This window comes from Salminus brasiliensis, chromosome 2, assembly GCF_030463535.1.
Source record: "Salminus brasiliensis chromosome 2, fSalBra1.hap2, whole genome shotgun sequence".
NCBI lineage: Eukaryota > Metazoa > Chordata > Actinopteri > Characiformes > Bryconidae > Salminus > Salminus brasiliensis.
Genome location: NC_132879.1, coordinates 23,623,759 through 23,649,743, shown reverse-complemented (window position 1 = coordinate 23,649,743; position 25,985 = coordinate 23,623,759). Strand labels below are relative to the sequence as shown.

At 39.7% G+C, this 25,985-nt stretch overlaps 3 protein-coding genes across 4 annotated transcripts in view; 1 reads left to right on the top strand and 2 right to left on the bottom strand.

Moving 5' to 3' along the window:
* Window positions 1–12,265, bottom strand: part of tmem266 (transmembrane protein 266) — a 56,389-nt gene extending 44,124 nt beyond the window's left edge. Inside the window, exons 1-3 of the mRNA XM_072670958.1 lie at window positions 11,563–12,265; window positions 10,863–10,942; window positions 8,055–8,165 (exon numbers count right to left, since the gene is read on the bottom strand). Of these exons, the coding sequence (XP_072527059.1) occupies window positions 8,055–8,068 (14 nt within the window). The 5' untranslated portion in view covers window positions 8,069–8,165; window positions 10,863–10,942; window positions 11,563–12,265. The remainder of the gene's footprint in view (window positions 1–8,054; window positions 8,166–10,862; window positions 10,943–11,562) is intronic.
* Window positions 12,266–14,552: 2,287 nt separating this feature from the next.
* LOC140547765 (uncharacterized) lies at window positions 14,553–17,331 on the top strand. The gene is made up of 5 exons (XM_072670932.1): window positions 14,553–14,608; window positions 15,309–15,366; window positions 15,581–15,674; window positions 16,895–17,047; window positions 17,231–17,331. Exons 2-5 carry the CDS (start codon window positions 15,357–15,359, stop codon window positions 17,325–17,327), a joined length of 354 nt encoding a protein of 117 aa, XP_072527033.1. The 5' UTR covers window positions 14,553–14,608; window positions 15,309–15,356; the 3' UTR covers window positions 17,328–17,331.
* Window positions 17,332–19,983: 2,652 nt separating this feature from the next.
* lactb (lactamase, beta) lies at window positions 19,984–24,086 on the bottom strand. 2 transcript variants are annotated; one of them, XM_072673688.1, is made up of 6 exons: window positions 23,618–24,086; window positions 23,450–23,516; window positions 23,179–23,369; window positions 22,677–22,992; window positions 21,084–21,249; window positions 19,984–20,756 (listed from the first exon to the last, which is right to left on the bottom strand). In XM_072673688.1, exons 1-6 carry the CDS (start codon window positions 23,999–24,001, stop codon window positions 20,234–20,236), a joined length of 1,647 nt encoding a protein of 548 aa, XP_072529789.1. In that variant the 5' UTR covers window positions 24,002–24,086; the 3' UTR covers window positions 19,984–20,233. The 2 variants fall into 2 exon arrangements, with proteins under 2 accessions (XP_072529789.1, XP_072529788.1); XM_072673687.1 differs by having other exon boundaries at window positions 23,624–24,086.
* Window positions 24,087–25,985: the final 1,899 nt, after the last annotated feature.

Sequence of the window (25,985 nt, the reverse complement as noted above, 5' to 3'; positions counted from 1 at the left end):
ACTACCATCTGCACAAAAGTACAGGGCTGGAGTGAATCTGAAGCTCAGCTGAAACTGCTAGCAAGAGTATTGAATCTCACTGACATACAGAGAATCTCCTGTTGTGCAAAGGTGCGTAACTGGACTGCAGTGTTGCTCAAACTATCTGACTTGGCCCATGAAGGAAATCCACAGCAAAATGTGACCATAAAGCCATCTAATAAATAAATAACATTATAATCTAATGTTAATGATAATCTAATAAATCGATAACATTCACATGTCCTTATATAGTCTAATCCGGTCAAAATTACTATACTCATTCAGTCAAAATAAAATGTTTTATACATAATGAGCATTTTTAAATTTAGAAAATACAAAGAAACGCACATAAAAAAAAAACAATGAATAAAATTCAAGTTTAAAAATGAGTTATGAGTGTCTGTCGCCTCACAAGAGAGTGAAATGCTGTTTCAGCATAGTGTGTGAGACAGGGAGGGTAACAGAGTCATTGGCATTCTGGTAGCTTACTGCCTCACTCTCCCAGCCAGCTGCCCACTGTTTCATGTGAATATCTTACTCAACAATCACACACCTGGAGGAAGAGACTAAATCCTTTAAAACCCAATGCTTTCAAAATCTGAGAGATTCCATCTGCAAATGAATTTTTGAAATTTTAACAGAGATATAATAAATATAATGTCATTTTTATATATAATTGTATATATATATTTTTTATTCATAGATAAAAAATCAATGACTTACTCTAACTGGCTCAGACTTCAAAATACAGGGTATACATTACTGTTATTATAATCCAAATTCAGTCACAAAGTAGCACATGAAATAGTACTAAATATCAGATACTTAATATCAGAAAAAATGCTGCAGAATTGATTGTAAAATCTAGCCTGAGAACAGGACAGAACTGTTCACAGCCGCAAAACAGAAATGAGTAGGTCACACGATCACAATCCATCTTGTGTTGCAAATAAAAATGATATTCTGTTCAAAGATAAATACTGATGTACTCAGATGTGTGTAATTCTTTGCGTTATCGCTGCTAGACCAGTGTGGAGAACCAAATCTGCATTGCTCCTGAAAACGCTATTTTTCTCCATGGTGGAAAGGTGCAGAAATAACAAAAGCAAATCTTATAGACACTCCAAGTGCTCTTATGGCGGTCGGAAGATTCTATACCAACTCCATTTTACTTCTTAAACTATTTTACATTTAAGGATTAAAGAAAGTTAAATGAAATAGTGTGTGTGGTCGGTGAAATCATGAAACCAAATCTGACATTACTGAGCATAGAAACGGCCTTCTTCAAAAACATTAAAACGTCTCACTCAAGAGCAGCTTCCAAAAGCTCAAATTGTAGTGATGTAAAACACATGTTTTTGTAGTAAAAAAAAAAAGCCCTGAACACCGGTAAAAACTAAGCCAAGCAGTTTAGATACAAATGCAGCCAACTCTTTACTACATATTCCCAGCATCTACTCACTGTGCTGAGCTTTAACACATCATATACCAAACCCCTTTTATTAAAGTGTTATTACAGAGCATAGTACACTCTCTGCCTTCTGTCTTCACCCTCTTTCAGTCACGGAGTGTTAAAGCAATATTATGTAGCATTTTACCCTAAAACATAGCTTCAAAATCATTGAGAGAAGAATAGCATCGCCGGCCACTGCACTATGTAACTCTGGTGAAGCGAGCAGTACACAGCTTGCAAAACACTTCGTAACGCTGCATAACATATTTGTGTAAAATCCTGTAATATCACTCTACCGTCAACAAGCTTCTCAAAGTGTGAATTACAAAAGAAAACACATAATGCTGCTTTAATGGGAAATGCAAATGCAATCAAGCCTTCTAATCAATAACAGGATTTGTTGCCAACATTTTCTTTTATTATTGACGTTGATAATGTTGATTAGTTGTTGTAGCCACAACACAAAACACAAAACAATGAAAATCTGAAGGCCATATGCATAAAGATGAGGCATAATCATGAAGATGTTCACTTCTTTTCTGAGTGATCGCTATAGTCACACTTTTGCTAACCCTTCAACCGTGACTATTTGAAATCCACAATGGCTAAATTTGCCACAAAGGTACCTGTACTAAGCAGACAAAGAGTGCTCTTTGTTAAAGACAGCTTGACTTCGCACAAGTCCCAGCCACATCTGTTACAGCCAGATGCTGCAGAGAGCACTCATGCAACAAGCTGTCAAGATGAGTCAGCTCTTAACATATCTTACCACCAATGGTAAGTGTCATGCACCTTGAGAGGAAAATCTTTCACCAGACATATCTCTGATATACTCTCTGCTATAGATTAGATAAAGTGAAAGCTTGCACCGCATAATGATTTCTGAAGCTTGAGTGGAGAAATATTGGTTTAGGTAGCTAGAGCACAGAGGCTGAATACACAAGGCTGTAAAACTAGTCACCAGGAGTATCGGGTGGTGTCAAATACTTTAAAATCTTCTTTTTCTAACTTGTGTGACTTGCATTTATGCAAATTGCTGATGCCATGCAAAAATCATGTATTTCCAAAATATTAACTTTCCAGGAGAAGAAAAATAACTCAATGAAAGTCAATGTAAAACAAATATTCTTCGAAAGTCATTTATGTTGGGCCACTCATCATGAAATTGTCTGATTCACATTGCCCTACAAATTCTCCATGCTGTTGTAACAAAGCCAAATAAACCTATAATATTAAATAGGAAAACAAATGTTTAACAACACACTTCAAACTTCAGCCATATTTTAGTGTATGAAAGGTTGAGCTAAGGTTAAAAGGGACTGTTCAGAAAACCTCCCCAGTTCACTACTTGTATTAAACTGGGATCTAAAAGTGGAATCTATGTTTGAGAACTGTCCTAGATAAATGTGTATGTTCAGCAAAGGAATTATGTAATGTAATGCAATATAGCTGTTGTGTGGGTGGGCACAGCTTTGGCTTTCCCAGCTGAGCAGGCAGAGAATACGGCTAACAATGCGACAAGCCAACGATCAGTCCTTGTGCCAACAGAATGAGAAACCTCATTAGACGGAAAGGTACAGGCTAAATGTTAGCTTGACCTGTCTTAAGCATAACGGCTTCCTCACAGTAAACAGGGAATCTCAGTGTACCATATGTGCACACACACACACATACGAGCAATTCTCGTTCATTTGATGCTTTTGTTTTTAATATAGAATTGTTTAGAAACTGTTTTTTGTTAAATGCATATAATTGTTCATATATATATATATATATATATATATATATATATATATATATATATATATATATATATAATATAATCAAAGGATTTTTAAGTGAAATGTTACAATTAAAATGATGAACACAATGTACTTATGTTAAAAACTACTGGGACAAGAGAAAACTCCAAGGGAGTTTTATTCACTCACATACCACGATAGGTGTCTCGTTGCTGCTACCACAATTCCTTGTACTATCTGAGCTTAGGGTGCTCACTTTTAACACTACACTGCTTTGCCACATCCATAAAATGTTCAGCACATGATGACTGTCTTCTGTTTTCATGACCTTTAAAGCATGTAAATGAACTTGCCACTGTTCATCTGTTCATACTATGACCTGTAACTCCGAGACAGCTGTCGCTACCTACTGATGTCCAATAATCACCTGTAAATAGTGGCTAAGCTAGTTTTGCCCTCTCCGTTTTATAGACGATAGTTGATACCATATAATATTTCAGGCTGGATGTACTCAGGTAGCCTGACAATAACTGCACACAGCCTTTGTTTTGTCCAGTGAGCCATCGGGCAAACTTTTGAAATGAAACTTCCCATTTAACAAATCTTTCTCCAATGCCCACTTACTCCTCTACTCTTAATGAGAGATGCCGTGCAGTGTGAAGTCATGTGACAACATGAATTACGGATGACTCTCAAGACCAAATTCAATTTGTGTTAACAGCACTATATTTTATTCATTATTAATTCATATGTTATATCGCGTAAACTTTTATACATTACCATGACAGTATTTCTTTCCAATAAAGAAATACAATAAGTGTAAGTAACAAATAGGCTAGCTAGCTACACCACAACATCTATAAAAAAAATCTGCTCAAAGCCAATACAGAAATCACCTACTCCAGCTTCAATGTAATTGCTGTAAAATGTATGAACATTACAATGCGGCATATGAAATATAGATGCAAAATACACTTAGATATAAGCTGACATACTGCACTTTAACCTTGAATTCACTATAACATTTCATTCACGGGTAAATTACAATTTGCAAAATGTACTTTGCTTGTGTCTACACAAAAAAAAGGGCCTGTCATAGTTAACCATAGCAAATCCTAACCGACTGTGCTACTCTCTAGCTTTAAATCCAAGCACGAAGCACAAATCCAATAAAACTACCTTCACAAGGATAGCTAACTTTTTAAGTACCTGTTATTTCTCAACTGTGCCTCAGTCTGTCTCCTGTTGGCAGTGAACACGAGTCAAGCTCCATCCATCAGAGAAACAGGGAGAAAGAGAGAGATAGAGCACACAAGAGAGGAGGTGGGGGTAGGGAAAGAGAGAGAGAGAGAGAGAGAGAGAGAGAGAGAGAGAGAGAGAGAGATAGAGAGAGAGAGAGAGAATACTGTCCTCCTCTAGCCCAAGAGGCACTTCAGCAGCACAAAAATAGCTGGACTGTGATAATACTGCATGAGGATTTCTCATCTGTTTTTATACAGCAGCTCCGCTGAGGAAACAAGGTTCAACAGCATAAACGACATCAATTCACTGCTGTCAAACAGGGGGGACGTGATAATGGGCTTTCCCCATTCACTACACTGTGTTTTTCATCTTTCTTTTCCTCATCGCACATAAGACTCAAGATTACGTCACAGGAAAGAACAGGTATTGTTTTTAATGACATATGGCACTGCAAGCTGCAATAATGGTTCCATTTAAAGTTTTTTGTTTGATAACTGTAGTTATTAACAAGTCATGGTGGAAATAAATAGCCAGCAGTCTCCCTGCAAAGAATGAGTCAAAAAAATCTTCGTAGTACTAGTATGTAGTTCTATTCTATTACGTAGTAGTTCCTAAATTCAGCCATGTCACTCCACTGCTGCGTTCTCTTCACTGGCTTCCTGTAGCTGCCCGCATCAGATTCAAAACCCTGACGCTGGCCTACAAAGCCAAGAACGGACCAGCCCCTACATACTTGATGGCAATGGTCAAAAGCCGATCCGCACCTAGAGCCCTTCCAGCTTCAAGTACGGCTCGGCTCAACCCGCCATCCCTCAAAATCCACGGAAGACAAGCGTCCAGACTTTTTTCTGTCCTGGAACCCAAATGGTGGAACGAGCTTCCCCTGGGTGTCCAAATGGCCGAGTCGCTCGCTGTCTTCAAATACAGACTGAAGATCCACATCTTCCGAGAATACTTGGGCGAATAGCAGAGTGCAATGGTCACCTTATTGACTTGTGCTTAGTAATGTCTAAAGCTTAGAGGTATCTTTGAACTTTTAGTCTATTCTAACTAGCTGAGGTTTTTCTTGGGTAAATAGCAAAGCACTTTTGTAAGTCGCTCTGGATAAGAGCGTCTGCTAAATGCCTTAAATGTAATGTAAATGTATCAAAAGTGCTCCAAGGAAGGACAACCGGTAAACCAGTGACAGGGTCTGGGCACCTAAGACTCACTAATGCGATCCATAGAGGCCTCACCTCACAACTTACAGGACTGCTGCTAATGTCTTGGTGTCAGATACGCCGGCAGAGGTCTTGTGGCATCCATGCCTCAAATTGCCAGATGTATTGTGGCGGCACAATGGGTTCTACACAATATTATGGCTGTTTGGGGTGTATGTACTTTATATATTCAATTTGCCATTTTTGTTTGACATAATTTGAGTATGACAGTTGTTCTTTACATTGTGTCAGAATGAATGGACCAATAGAAATGCTTCAAAATGACTTGGCATCCAAACCTTTTACACAGACATCTAAGTTAAGACTTTTTTTCCTTGTCCTGAAAAGCTGCTATGACCATTTTGGTCACTAACATCTTAAATCTTCATACCATCCAGTTTCTCTTCACAGGCTCTATTTTCTGCAGTTCTATGCGAATGCAATCAAACAGAAGCAACAGTTAAACGACTCTGCATCCTGCCCTTCACACTCCACCCTATTCTTCACTTATGTGCCAATACCATTGTCATCAACATACAAGATGGTACAGCCACATCACGTAATTGTTCTAAAGAAAATATGACAACTGTATATCCCTCTGCTTGCCAGAAAGGTGTATAGAGACGTTCTTCCTTTGTGCCGATCAGATCAGCTTTTCTGACTCATCGATTAGAGTTCTTTTGGGTACAAAAGGCTGCTGCTTCAGGCCTTTGAGAAAGGGCAGCTTCTACCCGGCGCCGAGCTAATTGTATGCATGGCAGGCGACTGAAAACAGTATCTTGGAGTTCCCAGCCAGGATGGCTAACTCAGCTCCCACATCCTGCTGACCCTGGCTCAGGTGGTCAGGGGCTGGAAGGACGTTGGAGATGAGCAGGGAGTGGTCAGGCGCTTCACAAGAGTCTCACGGCACACTGAGAAACTGACAGATACATCAGTGTGTGGCCATAAATGATGATATTGAGTCTAATGCAGCAGACTAAATAAACAATGCTGGAGAGCAGGGGTTCAGACACCACAGCTGCGCTCCAGTATGAGCAGTCATATTAAAAAGTTCTCATGCTGCCTTGACCTTGTCATTAACTATACAGTAATTGTAACTGTAACTGAAACGTAGGCTACTTTTCAAAACTAAACATTTGTCTCTATTCCCTATTTAAGCTCATAAACAAATGACTTTTTAATTCATTTCTAATGTATTTGTAAACAGGTTGGATATTACATATAAACTTATTCTTCATTCTTAATGATTTCAGTAATAAATTATTTTACTTTAATATTAGACATTAGTGAGACAAACAGTCAGTTAAGAGCATGAGGTGACTCCATAATTCAACGCTTACTTAATTTAATTTAATTCCTGATGCCTTCCTGCAGTAGAGGGTAACCTACAGTACACAGAACATTGCTTAGTGTTTGCTCTATGATTAAAGAGGATGCCCTTTATTATTCCAAAATGATCAACATTTTTGCAGATATCCCATGCCTTGTGCAGCCTCCACCCAACAACAAGCTGGGTTAACAAGCTTTACTTTGCTTTTACTGAAGACTAAAACTTTGATAGGGATTCATCACACTTGATCCTCAAACAAACAGCAGATAGCTAGCTGCATGCTAATCGTACCTACCATAACAGCACCTAACACACCTAGTGGGCAGGTGCATGTTTGTTGAGTTTCTGCTGAATGTGGAATTTGAAATGATAATGTAGCGGCAGTTTACACGATCATTTCATAGTTCAGTTGCTACTGATGAGCAGGGACCTTCATTGGACGCCAGCCCCACCAGACCGAATCAGAATACCTTTAGTGAGTGAACGGAATACCCATGCCCTACAAACTCTAGAAGTATGGTGTGTGTGATGGTCAAACCTTTTACATTGCAAAAATAATACAGTGGTATCTAGTTAATATATCTAATTGACCAATTCTTATCACATTATTATTTAGTTTATTTCCTAAAAGTTTACTGGTTTAAAGTAGGGCAATACTCTTATTCTATTGGCTGATTCATTTATTTGCTTCTGGACATAATGCATTTCTTAAATGCCTCACTTCCTCCCCACATGGTCAATATATGCAGAAAACGAGGACTATTTAAAATTTTTGAAACACAATTCTGAATCAGCGCACCTCAGTGCAATCGAATCAACACAGCCATTCACAAGCAAAGGTCAAAGCGACAACTTTTAGCCAGTGACATTAGAATAATATAAGCACCATAAATGATGCAGTAGGCTCAAGATACACCACCCCCTCAACACACATACACATGCGCACATACACTGCTGTCCTAAAGTGCGCAATGCAGACAATAGCTTTCTTCATAGTAAGTTGCTCTTGGTTGCTTACTCAACACATTTCTTTATCAGGTAGATGGTGCGTACTGTAGCCTACTTACTGTGGGTGGCTCATGGTGAAAGCTGCAGTAGACAGGGAGAAGACTTCCACAGTAAATCTCCCAAATTCAAGCTCTTAGTTTTTGTGGATGGAGATCTCACTCACACCAAACCTTTGAAGAGAGCACAGGATACAGTTAGTCATTTTGGTGTAGCTAGAGAAGGGCATTAAGACACCATATATTGTGTATAAAGGGAAAAATCACAGACTGTGGCTTAGATACAGTGCAATACAATATGGTCTGCTGAAACTGATCCATCAGCTTTATGAATAAGGTGTTTCCTTTGCAATTAAGATTACGACCCAGGCAGATATAGGTGCTCCCTTCTTGGACCCATTTCACTACCTTCAATTTTTGCTATCAGTTTTGGGATACAATATATACTACAGTTGTTCATACAATCACAAACTCAATGCACCATTTAATTATAGTCTTATTGTTCATCATGTAAAATTGGAATTCCAACAATTTAATGCATTCAAATGACTAGTAGATAGTAGATAGTTTGGATAGTAACTTAAATTACTCTAGCTGTGCACTATAACAATCCCACAATGTACCATGACATTATATGACCATAGTGTACAAACGATGTACCAATACGATGTGCATCTTCTCAGAGGAAACCGATGGTCAGATTGTTTATACGTTACGTTCTAATGTCACACACACATAATGTGTCCGAAATCGTTCACTACCATGTCGAATTCTGTTCCCTATAATAGTGCTCTATATGATGATCTGGCTTTTAGCATGGAGGGGATAGTGAAAAGGGCACAATTTCAACACAGCTTATTTTTGTTTATATTGGACACAATGTGACTGCTGGTTCCTATCACCACCACAGTGAAATAATTGATACAACAATTGATTTCAACATCAATATAAAATATTTTTCTCAAAATCTGAACTACTGAATTATGAAAAAAAAGAAACATTGATGGAATTCTTCTTTAAAAACTTAAAACCTTTATTTTTACACCATTGAAAATGCAATATATTGGTAGGAATGGCCAAGGAATGGAAGGTTTGTTTGAAATGAATGATTTTCTAACAGTGAGGTTGTTTTATTCGTCCTAACAGAAATTGGAAATAACCAACTCTTACCAAACTGGAGCAATAATCTGATGTTCACTATACGTCTTCTATATAGTTTGTGGATTTTTTTCTGGTTCATTGTAGTTAAGAATGTAATGCCACACAAAAGCCACTGCCTTTTTCTTCAGCTGTCTTAGTTCTTACATTAAAACCAGGCAATGTTATGTTTTTTGTGCTTAGGCCAACCTGGTCTGTGGAGAATTTCTCTGACGACCTTCCTCTTACAGGGCTGAATATAATATGCATGTGTGAGCACCTGCCGAGTACATAGGGCTCCATTCACATTTGATCACAGATCTGCCCCGAGGGAACAGGGTGCACATTACTGTACAAACAGCACATTTTCAGCACGGCAAAGCATTACCCAAAGCTCAAGCCGCTGGTGTGTCACTTTCTCTTCAAGGTGCGATGAAGTTGTCAACCTCAATCTGGACGGGCATCAATAAGCGGGATGGGCTCTATAGCTCGCTTACCACCCGTTTCAATCATTTAAGTGCTGCGATGAAAGGTTTGTTTGCTAAACGTCCAAGAAAGAGCCCAGATTCCAGTAGGTTTAGATGAGTGATGGCACCCCAGGCTGAAGCTAAAGTGGAACTAGCACAGGAGACAAATCCAATGACCTCACATCAGTGTATTACAGGTCATCTTACACCCGGGTAATGACATAAGTGGAGAGTGGTGTGGTAGTAACTCGAAAAGTTGGAGCAAAAAATAGAGGTTGAGGGATGAAAGAACTGAGGCAGTGTCTTTGGATTATGGCTTTGTAAAACCACAGTTTGGACAGTGTGACACACTGGACATATCTTTAACTGTCTGGAAGATAAATTACACTGATGAGATGTGCGAAATGGAAGAGAACCTTCATTGTATGTTAATTACACGCCACTCTACACCATTCTTTATTCCAATCTAAAGCCCTGAATGCTGCTTCAAGCCGAAGGCACCAAAATAGAAATGGGAAAACAAATCATATAGAAGGACATAGTCACTTTTTCTGCACTAAAACACAACAATAAAACTAGTGTTTCATACCAGAACAGCACATCACCACTCTCAAATCAAAGCCTCATCTTTTTTCCTTTTTATTTATTTATTTATTTTTGTATTTTTTTTTCCATCATTTGAAAAGGCCAGCTACGCTTTAAATTGTGTAAACATTATATGATGAATGGACCAATAGAAATGCTCCAACTGCTTAGGATCAGATCTCATGACACTAACATATGTGAACTACTCAGCATGCTTTTTTATATCTCCCAAAAACAGTTTGATAAAGTATGAGGTTTAGGTGTGAGAGTGACTATATATTTATCACTGGTTTAAAGAGCCCATATCCAACCCTGAAGCAACAGTGGATGTTTAATCTTTTAGACTGATAAATGCAAATGAGCTCTTTTCTGATTGGCTGCCCTATACTGCACCACATTTAAAAATCAGTCCAGGCTGAAACACTCCAGCATGACTGTGCATTGCTTAAACTGCTGTAGGCTGAATAGGCTGCTCAATATTCAAATGCGCTAGTTTTAATGACATCACAAAACAAATATATCAGTATGAGCTGTTTCAGCGGATTAGCTCCCATATACAAACTGCATGGACTGTACATTTTGAAACTTTATCAGTGTCTACTTTTGTAAATGGTCATTCAGTTTGACGTGATATGAGTCCTTTAATGTTTCAGATATGTAAAGCAATAATGATCCCACTTACATCAGAGTTCATTTCGACAAGTGATGCTGACTTGCTCATGAAGATTAAAGAGTCCAAACTTCAGAACAGCACTGCCATACCTGTAAGGAGAGGAACACAAGACATGGTCTCTCATCTACACTGAAACTTCAGCAGCTGATCAGTTAATCACACACTGCCTTATAAAGACACATGCCTGAGTGGGAAATGTGACTCTTTCCAAAAATATGGCGATGCAATAGGCTGCTGTTTTGCCTTTCCTGACAACAGTCTTTCTAACAGCAAGGCTTTATCTTCTTCGCCCTGTCCAGCAGCTCAGAGGTGACAAGGAGCCTCTTAAGTGTTGGCTAATTAAGATGCAAGCCCTCGAAAATGGAAGGCATGTCCTGAATTCCTTTTCATTTTACACGGGCCTACAGAGGATCTAATGGTTGGAGTCCGTCTTCTGATTAAAAGCATTAGCCACTAACAACACGAAATAGGACACGTTGCTAGGAAAGGCCAAGGTTTCCTCTGTAGTGTAGGAGGGAAAAGAAAGCATCGACGATGGGATCGTTCAAACAACATGATGACAAACGTGCACTGATTAAAGCAATAATTGGTAAAATGAGAGGGGGAGGGAGAGGAGGAGGAGTAATTATCGCACGAGCAGGAGCTGGAGGCATCTTAAAAGAAGTGCAGCATGCTTATGAAGAAAAAAGAAAGGCAAACGTGCACATACCTCCTGCTTTGGGGGGGATTTACATTGTTAGAAGTTTAATCGTGTCTCTCTCGCCTTAGTGAAGAAGAAGAAGAAGATGATGATGATGATGATGATGATGATGGTGACGGTGGTGGTGGAGGAGATGATAATGATAATGTCTCCCTAGCCGATGAGCTCAGGGCTGCTAGCCTGGGCTGCTTCACGCGTGCAGAGCATCCGTTCCTCTGCTGCTTCTTCTTAGTCAGGGTTAAAGGATGGAGAAGAAGCTCGAGCCGTGAGGCGCTCATCGTTCGTGCAGGAGCCGCGAGGGGTCGGCCAGCGCGCGGGCACAGAGGAGCATGGCTGAGGCTGGAGGAGGGCACTGGCACTGTGCACACGGCTCACTCTCACTGAGGGGGGCTTCCCCTATACCATCACCGTCACGCCATGCAGAGACTCCATGCGCCCGGCCACGGAGCTGTCCAGGTGCTGAAATCACCACGCGTCCATCCGTCCAACGCTGGACTCCCCCCGCTCACAACACACGCACCGTCCTCGCATGTGCGAGCGTCGAGCCCCTCTCGGCGCCTTCCACTACGTCAAGTTAGCTTACGCGTGCCCGCTGGCTCCTCTCCCTGCCTGATGAGATGTATCCTCGGGATAACCTCCACAGGGTCCATCCATCAGAGCACCTTACGGTGGACCGAAACGCAAAGAGGCTACCTAGCTGTCCACGGTCATTTCTGCCTCCCACCTCTCGTGCTCACTTCCAATGGAAGGGGGCAAAAACGTGACGGCGTCCTCCTCTCGATGTCAATTGGTGTAACCGTCTGTCATTCAGCCCCCGTTACTACTCGATGGTTAGGATGCATCAATCAATCACGTGAAATGCTGCTCGCCTCGGTTTTTCTGGCTCGTTGTGATTTCACTTCCCTCTGTGCCACGGGTGACATTGAGCTAGCCCGTATGCAGAAATGGCTCTATAATTATTCATAAATGACTAATGGGTCGTCACACAGTGTGTGTGTCTCTCTGTGTGTGTGTGTGTGTGTGTGTATGTGTGTAGTATGTGTGTTGGAGATATAAATAGACTTATATTCCAGCCCCCATGTTAGATGCTACAGTGTGCTTTCATTGCAACACCTGAGCTGATTCTGAATCTTCCACAAAACTGCAAACTAATAATAACTAATATTTTAAAAAGCCCATTTATATAAATCCTATTCGATATATGTCCTACATATTTTAATACCCATCTAGGGCAGGTCCTCCCTACAGGAACCACAGCCATAATCAGAAGCTCACATCACCAGAAGAAGAGGGAGCAGAGGGAAATTTTCTCATACAAAAGCAGGACAATGGATGTACTTATTAAACATATATTAAAGAGAGATTTGATAATGTGCTATGCTGTACATATATTACACACAAGCCCTCTCCCCTTAATTATACGCACCCTATCATAGTCACACACGAGCCGAATGTCACCCACAACAACACAGGTAAGGTGTAGTTACCTTGTAAACACACACAAACTATATATATATGTGTGTGTGTGTGTGTGTGTGTGTGTGGTGTATAGTATATACCATATGGACAAAAGTATTGGGACTGTCTCTACTGTCCAGAAAAGGCTTTCTACTAGATTTCGGATCACCACTTGACCTCATCCTCAACTCCCTAACTCATCCCAAAAGTATTGGATGGAGCACCGTCATTCAAGCTCTATGATGGTGGGCTTTAAGCCCCTCCACGCACCTGCCGTTAGCCATGGTGCAAATAGCTACGCGTTTATCTGCTCCAGAGAGTCCTATTCTGTTGACAATACTTCTTCACAGAGACTAGACAAGCTGTATGTGTATGTGGTCTACACCGATTAGAGTCCTTGGGCAAGGCTCCTAATGCTACATTCTAATATCTGTGTAACAGTTACATTTAAATATTTGTAAATATTCAACAGCTAATGTAAGTTATTCTCAAATGAGTTGCTGCAGCAAAGGGAGAACAGACTACTCATAAATACCCTGGACTTCAGAAGATGAGCAGGTGTCTACATATTTTTGGACATGTAGGGTATGTACAAACATCATATATATGATACAGACCTTTCTATACAAAATCAGAGTGCACCCACATGCACGTCTGCATAAACAAACAAGCATATTTATTGTGAGTCTAGGACACTTGTGTCAGAGTGGTAATTCTTTAAGAGCTGTTATGGCTCATGGGACAAAGTCTTTAGCAAAACCATGTTAGTGTTCCAGATCTGCAGCTTTATGTTATTCAGTTATTGCCAAAGGTAAGTAAACTAAAAGACTGACTCTGTGTAAACTGTAGTTTATTTGACGTGCAGCTTTACTTCAGCGTATGCTAGACTAAGGCCCAGTGTGGAGGTACTCACACTAGGGATATGCTGTGATGTCAGAATCATCATCATCATCATCATCCTCACAAATACAGCAAGATAGTCACATCCTCAGAATACTGTGCTTGGCTAAAGCACATGTACACAGCTCAAACCTCCAAATTCTTTGGCTTTTGCTAACGGTTTCATGTATCAAACATGCATGTCCCTGGTGTGCCCTGGAAGCAGGAATGTAAACACAACACTGTTAACAAAGTTCCCACAATTCCATGCATACCTGTGATGTTCAGTGGATTTCCTCTTAAACATAGCAGACATACCTGAGTTGGTGTCATCAGCCTATACAGAGCCTGAGTACAGTCTCAGTCAGAGCAGGCCATTACTCACATTACCCATCTACACCACACTTTTTCAAAATTAGTAAAACATTGCTTTTTGAAAAGAAGGATTCAGAGCAGTGCTGTGAGTTTATGAGGGAATGTAACCAGCCAGAGATCTTGTGATTCCTCTCAGTTACATTACCACACTGTTTTACCCGTGGTAGTCAGCGGGTTAATTGTACCATTTGTAATGTGGACGAACAGCAACCACAACATTTCTGGCATGCCTGTGTCACTCTAAGTGGCACAATGACTTTCCTTTCATAAGTCACTTCAACCAGACAGAGTAGCTCACCTGATCAAGCAGAGAAAGAGTGTAACTGGGAACTTCTCCATTCTGGTAAGTCATTTTACTTTTCTCAAACTATTTTATTGACAAAAGTGGTACTATAAATGGATAAACTGCCCCATAAAACAAGCATGTTGATGTTTGACACAGTTGAGAATGACCTGTTCTTTTGAACTGATTATTATATTAATGTTTGTAGCCAATTATAGTTTCATTACTGTTGTTCGCTATTACTGTATACTGTAAAGGGCCACAATCTATGGAAACACATTGATGACGAGTACACTCTTACAGCTTTGAATAGATCCATGCAGGACTTCATTAAAATGGTTCTTTACACTAACAGATCCTTTTTGGCACCTTTGTTCTTAGGGAGTATATATATCATAGATTATATGATATGAGTTATGACATGTCTGTAGTCGGTGTCACGCAAATATTGTCACTGTTATGTTCATTTTATTTGCTGTTTTTCACTGAATATTAACAGAGTTTTTTTATTATGAATTTACTTCATGCCTGCAATTGCAGTTGTTACTTGTAAACAATATAAAACCCTAGTTAGATCACTTTGAATACCATGGGATGTAGGCTTAAACCTAATATATATATATATATATATATAAATATATATGCGTGTGTGTGTGTGTGTGTACAGCTGATTAAAGGCACTTATTTTGATGGAGAATGGGGACAGATGTTAAAGGGTCTTTCTTTACAATGAGGGATTTAGCATCTGTTTTGTTGATAGGTGGGAGCAGACATTATTCTGGTGACGAGGTGTTCTTGAGCAGTTCTCATGATGGCAGGTAAAAGTACAGTAATGGCTCACTGGTTTCATTGTCCTCTGTGATACAATCTATTATAGTGCATAATCCGTTCAGGTGATAATGTAAGATTCATGTAATTGTAAGAAAATAAGACATGACAGCCTTATCTTCTCTGATTCGTAGAAATCCAGCACAGTGAGAGAGAGAGACAGACAGACAGATAATCTGCTCTTTTGTGATTGTCTTTTTTTAGATCATGGTGACCCTTGCACTGGGTCAGAGGAATTCTACTGTATGAACGGAGGAAAGTGCTTTAAAATTCCCTCTGTGTCCACACCTACCTGCGTGTGAGTATCGGAACACTTTGTTACAGGCTTTTCTGTAATTTGGCTGAAAGGATGACAGTAATGGCTATAGAGAGTCTGCAAATAGAAGAGTAGAGCTGGGTGCAGCAGAGAGCAAATATGTAGAAAATGCAGGACATTTGCAGAACAGCTTAAAGTAAAACCACCCCAATAATATACAGACGTTAATACTTACATTACCAAGCTTAATAAATTCTATGAATCAGCAAACATGGACTCCTCGTAACATCTGCCTAATGTTCCTAAGATCTGAAAACGAAATTACTTCATGCCCGCAAGGCAGGCGAGAGTTATAAGACGATCCAAGAGCCAAACACTTTCAGCTTGCAGTTTCTACTGTGCAGACTGTTATTGAGAATTAGCAGTTTAAGAGAACTGTCAAGATGAGCTCTGAAGGTCTAAGACAATTATCGGAAGGCATACCTCGTATGCTGGTAATACAGGTAAATCCAAAAGAACCACAAGAACCTGCGTGAAAGTACAGCTGAGTCAGGACAGTAGCGCACCGTTTCAAAGTGCAGCACTGCTTGCACAAACACAGACAGAAAGAAACCTTATCTGTGACCATTATCTAGAGAAGCCAGATAAGTTTGGGGAAGCTGAAGATGAAGTCAAAATAGAACACTTTGACCATAATCAGCAAAGGAGCTGTATTTCACGACAGGAACACCTTGCTAACTGTGAACAATAAGGGTTTGGGTGTGTGTTGCTGCCAGTGGCATTGGCAGTATTGCACAAATTAAGAAAATAAAATACCAGCAAATCTTGGATGCAACTGTCAACCCATTAAAAGGCAGAAGTTAAAAAGAGGATGGCTTCTACAACTGGATAATGATCCAAAATATTAAAACCACCACAGACTACCTGCAGCTTTTGGGAAAAAAAATCATTTCAATCAAAGAGTCACATTTTGACCTTTAAATGACATGACTTTACTCGTCTAGTCATTTCCAACATTCTATTTTGTTAGTTCCCTTTTTTGCTTATACCTTTTGAAAATGTAACATTTTAGCTCAGACCAAAAGCATCACAATAAGAAAAAGAGAGCTTCTAATAAACATCCTGCTGATAAGAGCTGGATGAATATACATTCCACTGCAGTTCTGTACGTGTCTAGGAATGGTCAGTTTACTTTAGGTCAGTGTAAGCTCTGCTAAGGTCATGGTCACTATATGAACCAAGGAGTTCTTCCCTTCTCGCAGGTGCGGAGACAACTATAAAGGCAGCAGATGTGAGCAGTTCCAGCTGCTAACCTTTGCAAACAACAGTGATGAAAAAGGCATGATCGCTGCTGTGACCATCATCCTCATCCTTATCCTGGTGATGCTGGCTGCTATCATCTATTACATCTGCAAGTGAGTGTAAATAAAAGCAGTTTGCTTGATGGATCTTTGCTCGATGGAATTCCTTTTGCGGTCAGAATCCAACATTTACGGAATAATGTAATACTTTGTCAAGTGTCATGGTACAAAGCTTATGCTTTAAGGTGCTGAGCAAAGGGTCCTGGGCTTACCTGTATGTTCTGGTCTTTTTTACAGAATGAAAAGGATGGCAGCTGAAAACCAGAGAAAGCAGACAAAAAATGGTGATGAGTACTGGAAAGTGAAATCAAGGGGTATGGTGGAAATACCATGAACAGCATTAAGAAACATAAACTGATCTGAAGTAATATGATCAAAAGAATGTGATTTTCTGTAAATGCCCTCTGGTGGAGGCATTGAATAATGCACAATGACTCTGACTCACTCATCTTTCTCTGCTTTCCATCTTTCTTAATATTTCAATTAAAACATGTAAATAGTTATTTTTCAACTCATCTTGAAGATATGAACTGTTTTTGAACAAATTTGAAATGTTAAATATTAAATATATTAAATATAAAATATAAAAGAAATGATGAAAGACATTTGGGCACAGGGTTATTATATTCTATAAAAATGAACAGCAATTTAATACATTTCAAACAATGTTACTTTTCTTGTGATCTACTGCCATCATATATTTAAAGAGTAAGCAGTGATGGAAGCTGCAGCAATGACAGTTGTATCTTAGAGAAACCTAACTGATGCAACACTTACATTGGCATGCAAAAGTCTGGGCACCCCTGATCAAATTTCTGCTACTCTGAATAGTAACTCTTCCACAAGTGTTACTGCACAGTAGAATAGTGCACCACCACTCCTGTGTAATCTTCCTGAAGGTCCTTCAGCGGTCAAAGAGAGATTTTGATTTGCCTGTTTGTCAGTGAGTTTGACCTCTACTCTTTGTGTTAACTGCCATTTCTTAATAACACTCTGAACTGAGGAAACGACTACCTGAAAATACTTTACTTTGTCTGTTTATAGTTGCCTTCTGCTTTGTTGGGCAGCATTTGTTTTTAATGGTCAGCTACTTAGAGAAACCCATGCCTGCTGATTGCTGGGACGAGTATTTTCTAAAGTTTTAAAATTGACATCACTTGGTCTTTTCCAGTGATGACAGTTGTTATCTATGAAAGCTATTTAAGAGGTTAAATCTCTTGGGCTGCCCATTTTTTTTTGCATTGTCCTCCTTTACTTTTTTCCACTTGTACAACCTATACAAAACAAAAATAATACACCAATCCTGCTTGAAATGTCAAAAGAATGTTTCATATTTAACTGTATGCCTTTTGGAGATCAGTTTATCTTCTTTTCACTTAAATCAAAACTATGGAACTCAACAGAGTGAAGTTATCCTGCCCACTTCTCAAGTTACACAGTGCAGTTAGCAGCAAGCCTGGCAACGACAGCAAAGACAGCAGCACTGTTCTCCCTATAACATGAATTTAAAGCTGTTATTTTAAGATAAAAAAAAAGCTACATATGGTTGCTTTAACTATTTCGTTATAGGAACTTTGACTAGAAGTGTCCAAACTTTTACATGCCACTGACATAATGGGATTCTAACATTGCACACAAATATTTGCATATATCTGTATGCTTACACCTGTTCAATTGACCACCCAAAGACATTTAGCCCCTTATTAACCACCCTGTGAATGCAATGCGCTGTCATAAACTATACAGATTGTTTGTTTTATCTAATGAAGAAAATAAAGTCAAACAGTATTAATCCACGTGTGTGTTCATTGTTTCAGTAGCATCAACACTACTGTTGGACATCTTAGCTGAGGAAGTGCTTTTGCCCTATGGGGTTGTTTATTCTGAATGCTAAGCACATGTTAGTAAACTACTACCTGTTGCCATCAATATGCCTGATGCTTCAGCATTGTATCCTAATTTGTTCATTAGGGTCTTTAACCTAAATCACTCTGGATCAGTGGGACAGTAGTGAACCACAACTCAGCATAGGAAGGTGACCAACACATGGCTTTACATACACAGCCTGAATCAAATATTCAGTACCTCTTAAAAAGTAAAGGTGTCTCAAAAGGTACTGAGTGATACCATAGAAGAACCACATTGGTTCCATAGATACATAGGTATAGTGCTTTACCCTCATAAATCTACAGTCTATGTGCCTCCATGTCCATATATATATATATATAGAGAGAGAGAGAGAGAGAGAGAGAGAGAGAGAGAGAGAGAGAGAGCAAGCGAGCATTAATTCAATTATTTAATTTGATTATTGATATTTTATTTGTTAAAGTGAATGTAGATAAAGACAAAGACAACAACCACAATCATCATTTGGATGGAATTTGACCTCTGTCTGAACAGTGAATAACTGTGCCTGGAGCGGTGGGCAGTCTTGCTCTGGTGTCTGAAGAGCAGGAAGGGTTAAGGAAAATAAATCCTACACTCATGAGCAACTTACAAAAAAAGGCTGGCCATTTGAGTGTGAGTGTATGAAGAAATCAAAAAACACGTTGTACTGACTGAGTGAGTGTTTGGTGTAGTGGCCAATAACACCACCTTCCTTGTGGCAGACAGGGTTAAATTTACCACACTACACTACACCGATGGTCCTTGGGCAAGACTTCTAGCACTAGGTTGCTCTGAAGAGGAACTTCAGACAAATGCTGTAGAGTAGTAAAAGTAAAGGTACAACACCTATCATGTTTTTAGACAACCTACTTGCTTCTTGAGAGGAAGTTGAGAGGAAAAAAAGTAGTTGAAGAGTCTCCCTCTAGTGGAAATCTAGAGAAAACACTCCACTTTAGATATGTAAACTGCCAATTCTTCAGACAAAGCAAACTCTCCAGCAGTTATTTTGTTGGCCTCATTTCTTTAGGAGTGTACAGAATGCACAGGATGAAGATTAACTCCTATTTAACACATAAAAATATAAAAAGACTAAGGAACAAATGTTGGTAAGCAGTCATTTATTTAACATACTAGTCAAAAACAATATAAAATGTATTCAAATCAGTTTAAATGGCACTAAAGTTTAAAATGTGTGAATGGTTCTTGCTGACATTCGTATATGAGCGCTGTAAACAAAGCACACAGGGCAGTGTTCTGATACGAGGCGCACAAATTCTTTGTAGGACTCAAATGAAGACACTTGATTGAAAGTGCACATCTCTTAGACATTAGCCAGCACTAACTTCACTAACTTTACCTGTCTCTGGCCTTCTCAAATTCATGGGCAATCTTCAGAGCGACAGTATTGAGTCCTACAGACTGCATGTTTGTGATAATAGCCACCACAACTCCCTGGGGAAGAGTCACTCTCTGTCCTGGTGCTTGTAAAGTCTCATTGGGTAACACCAGTAACACACTGCTCGCCCCTACTGCGCCTCCAGTGTGCGAGACATAATGCCTGCGTACACGACACTGCCCGTACTTCTGCTGCTGCTCCACAACCAGCCAGCCCTGCGCATACAGTCCGTCCTTATCCCAAGAAGCCTCTGTCTTATCCACAGCCGCCCACATGGCTTTGGCTGTTTGGGGTTTAAGAAAGCCTGGAAGGAGGCCGCTAGTGTCCTTCAGGTCTGCTATTTGATAGCTGTAGAGCACAGCGTTTCCAAACAGCAGCAGATCACCCGCCGTGGACAGAAAGCCACCTCCAGCCCACTTGTAGGAGTTGTCCACATAGGGGCAGTTCACTATACGTCCCTTTTTATTGAAATGATAAAACCTGTGGTTAAAAAACAAGCATAATTAAGGTAAACAGGTTTAAGACAGTACTAGATTCTTCTGGTGAGGCAGAAAAATGAGAAATACAAAGCTACTGGCATTTCAATTATACTTTAGCTTATATCTTATAGCTTTATCCAGTAACTAATTTGAAACAAATATGTAAGTTACATATTTATGTGAGAGAAAACCTGTTAATGACAATTGCAATTGGCAGAAAACATGAAAATAACATTTCAAAATGTCCACACCAGCCAAACTGATCACAGTATGAGAGCTGAGATACATCTTAAAAGAAGCACAGCACCAGCAGTGATTGTAAAATGACCTGGAGCGGTTGTAGACGATGGGGTCGTTCTCGTCAGGCACCGTGGTGAGCATGCCGATTTCACGGAACATCTTCTGCATGAGGTCCAGGAAACGCTGACCTGCTGCTCTCTCCAGTACAGCACTTAACAGAGTGAAGGCATGTGTGGAGTAGAGGAATGTAGTGCCTAGAAAAAAAACAACACAATCATATGCTACTGCATGCCTCTAGCTAGGACTAACTGATTTATAACATGGACTCCTTTACAATAATAATGTATGATAATGTATGTTCTTTTTAGTTTTCTTGGATATCTGCATCATGCTGAATTGTGACTCCAAAAAGCATAAAATAAAAAGCTTCAGGCTAACAACGAAGGAGAACTAGGACCAGTGAACTCATTTTAAGTCATTCATTAACTCTAACCTTACTTCAGGGTCTGTAAACTTCACCATTTCAAGCAATGTCAAACTATAGTTCAGTTAAAATGGCTCAAAATGACAATTATTCACTATAGAGTGATCCAAGGGCTCCACAACTGTGCAGCGGATTATTATTAGAATTTAATGATTATTGCAGTATGCTGTAGAAACATGAACAGCTGTGAATTGTACAAACCTGAATAAAAAAAAAACATTACAGAGCTATTTAGCACTGGCTGTTTCTAGCAATGGTAACGATTTACCCTGATCAGCAATAAGATTAACACCACTGGCAGATGAAGTGAAAAATACTGGCAGGTGAAGTGAACATTCAGTTCTTGCCATTTTGACAAGGGCCAAATCGTGATGGCTAGACGACTGGGTCAGGTATTCAGTGCTCACTACCTACCAAAAGTGGTCCAAGAAAGAACCACCTGTGAACTGGTGACAGGGTCATGGGCACCTAAGGCTCATGGATGTGATCCATGGAGGCTCGACATCACAACCGACTGTCTTGGTGCCAGATACCACAGGACACCTTCAGAAGTCTTGTGGAGTCCTTTTTGTGGATGCCTTGATTGGTCACATGGACATAAGGGTGAGCTACACAATATTGGGCAGGTGGTTATAATACTATATAAACAAATACATGCACATACACACACATTGACCAATAGAAATGCTCCAAAATATCTTGGAATGGTCAGACCTTGTGCAGGTGGTAATAATCTTATGGCTGATTGGAGTATATGCCATTCTGCTTGATGAAACGCATCAATTTAAAAAACAACTGCTCAGATAAACACTGATGTTTAACAATATGTAATTGAAAGTGTTTGAAGGAGTCTCACAAATATCTATATTTGCCAAGAAGACGATATGCCATTGCTCAACCATTTAAGGTGAGGGTGGAGAAGTCAGGAAGTTCAGGTGTGTTTGTGGACAACAGACTCTCAAGACTTGCACACCATTAAGAATCTGTGGGACGGCATTTGGAAACTCGTTCAAAGGAAAAGTCTAACCACTTTAGGAGATTCGGACAGCAGCAAGGAATGCGTGAGAAGGCATCCATCAAAGCCTGAGGAGGACCTAGACAATACTGACCGACACTCTTTTTTTCCCCCCACATTTATTTTATCATTACAAAGCCATATTTCACACATGATTAACAAAGCCCTGCTTAGAAGCTTACCGGGTTTGAAAATGAGTGGATCATCTTTAAATAGGTCCAGGGCCTGGATCACATTCTCAAAGTTGTCTTTGAGGTAGTACTCTCCTTGATCGAACTCTTTCTTCCTTCGACCTGGTTTGACATCTTTGCTCTTAGTACTGTTCTCTTCCAGCCGGGATTTCTCTTTGTCCTCGGCAGAGCTCTTCTCTCCTTTCTTCTCCGGAGGCTTCAGAAGACGCTTTGCTTTCTCCTTCTCCTCCCTCACCTTTTTGGGGTCTTTTTCATAGTGCCGGATGCCACTCAAGTGAGACAGCAGCATTCGTGGGGTTATCGTGACCTGGTTTAAAGACAACAAAAACAAACGCCAAAAGTCAACAGTTTATCTAGCTTGATGAAAGCACAGCACTGTTCTTTGATATATTTGAAATATGTAAACATGCTAATTTAGAAAAGACCACCACTGAACATTTTAGGAAACTTTTTTTTTTTTCCTTTTTTCTGAATCCGGAGTATGTATTCTTACATTCTCCCCCTCAAACTGTTTTTCTGGAAACTCTGGAACATATTTCTGGACAGGAGCGTCCAGATCCAACTTGCCCTCCTCCCACACAAGAGCAACAGCTGCTGCAGTCAGAGGCTTACTGACGCTGGCTATCCTCATTACAGTGTCTGGACCACAAGCCACTCTGTTCTCCAAATCAGCATAGCCTAGGCCTAAAAGAAGGTCAAATTATTATGAAGGCAGCTCTGTCTGTTCATTTCAGTAGGTTTGTAGTATTTCACAGTAGCTATACCTTCACACCACACTGGGGTTCCATCCACAGATACTCCAATGACCATCCCAGGAGCTCCCACCTCATCCTGTGATGAAATAACAGGGTTTAGGCCCTTTGACTGGTTTTAACACACAGACTGAAAACTACGATGCTGAATGTAAAAAAAGAAGCTACTTGTCCTGATACCTGTACCTTTATCCGCTGAACCAAGTCTCGACTGATTTCTACTGCAGAACTATATTTTGAGGTATTATGAGGCTTGTCTGGTTTCTCAGATTCACACTCACAGCGCTCAGGACTGGAATGGTTTTTCAACCCCACAGCTAAGAGAAAACCTGCCCCGAGGCCTAATAGCCAAAGTCTTTGTCGTCCACCGTTGGAAGAGCGGAGAGTGTGCCGGGCAGTGGTCAAATGTCTTGTCTGCTGAGCTCTCACAGCTCTCACAGCTCTCAGCTGACTCTCACAGTTTGGGCGAAATCTCAACACACAAGAGAAGGAGTTCATTAGTTGAGGACAGTATTGACATCTGGAGCACAGGCGACTCGGTGACAGCAAAAACAGCCGTGACATCGTTACTCGTTACTCGCTTGCTATATCTTAATGTTTTGGCTTTTTTTTTTTTAGACAGATTTAGACAGACTTGTTTACCACCGAGCGTTCATAAAGACTGTATGAAGTTAGCGGCAGTGGACGCTACTGCTTTGTGGGTAAGGCATTCTCCAGTGTAAATGTCATCTACGGTATCTTTGTAACTGAATTTTAATATTTGTGAATATTAAATTAAAAACTATTTTCATATAAAACATGTCTTATCGGAGTATTGTGAATATATATAGCTAAATATTGTGGAAACATTAAAAAACATTAAAATTAACGCTCGCAGAAGGACTTTTATTTTGAAAAAAGGCTCAATATGGTAGGCGTTGCAACTGATATACACATTATATGGTTTAATAAAAACAATATGTATTCTGTATGATAGATGGTAGCTATAGTTACCCAGTTTGTTTGTACTCAACAACTGAATAATAATAATAATAAAAAAAGATGAATATTTTGTGTTTAATTGTATGGTGATATTTATTCAGTATCAGATGAATAGTGTGATTAGAAGAGTATAACTGTTCCTGTGCTGATAAATCAAAAGGTTACTAAGAAAATCCACCGCTGTTCTATTTGTAATTCAGTTTTTCACCTGGTACGTTTGTACTTTCACTCAGTGCTCAGGTATCTTTTACTTGAGACATTATTTCACAAAAGTAACGATTAGGTGTGGGTTCAGGCTGCCTGCAAACATTTGGACAAAGTATAGCCTTGTGAGGATAGATTCTCAAAAGGAAATCACGGTCACGATCAGTCCACCCACCCCTTTCCCCCTACTTTTAACAGTAATTTGGGGTGCAGTACAGTTGCTTAAAATCACAACACATACCCATGTCTGTATTATAGATCTGCTGAGAAGCTGCACTTCTGTCATGCACTGCACAGTTGCTGAATTCTTTTGAATATTTTAGTCAAATTGTTTCCAAGCAAATGTTCTTCCCCAAGTACAGTGCAAGCATTATGTACTAACAATAAGGCTTGGAAGGTCCTATTTTCCACCCATGAAGTTATCAATTCTATCCAGTGTTGGAGTGATCAGTTTCTTCTATGAAAGTATTGAATATATATTTAATGAAAGCCTCACATGGTTGCATTTGGTTCTGGGCAGCACTAGAGAACAGCTCAAAAATACTGGGACCTTGCGCAATATAACCTAGTGACATAAACTCCCATATTTGCAGTGTTACACTACAATAAACAGCATTTTTTTTTTTTTAAAGGACTGATTATGCAGTTTAGTCACTTGCATTAGACCAGTGATGTGTTAAAGGTTGGTAGTTTATATTTGCTAGTCTACTGGTAAATTAGATTAGTGAAACGCTAGTAAATAACCTATTATTTCCTACTAGCAATGTCCTATTCCTCTCCTGGCTGAAAAATTATTGTATTAAATAGAAAAGAAAAACAAAACAAAACAAAACACAAACTTCCAAGCACTAGAAACAAAGCCTCTACCAGCACAAGTGCACCCAGAAACCTTAACATAAAGGGAGCAGATTAACAGATTAGTGTTTGTAGTTAAACAACAACTCAGCTGAGACCTGGCTATCAATGCCACAAACCACTAGGTGGAAGATAACACCTCTGTGTGAAGTAGACCAGCATGAAGGTGAACACTGTGAGCTCAGAACAGAGATGCTTGCGTTTCATCCCCGAAATGCCTACACCCTGCAGAGTTTAGCTCCACCCTGAACCTAACACACCTGATCCAGATGATGAAGGCCTTCAGGAGCAAATAAACATTAGAGTCAGCTGTGTTGGATCGGAACTGTTCAGGGTGGTAGCTCTCCAGGACCAGGATTGAGCAGCCCTGGCCTACACCCAGAGCATAAATTATGAAAAATGAATTCCAGACTTGTAGAACATCTGAAGTTGTGTGGATTTAAATTTATTAGCTTTGTACATTTTAGTTTAGTTATGACATACATTTAATACATCTACATTTAAAATG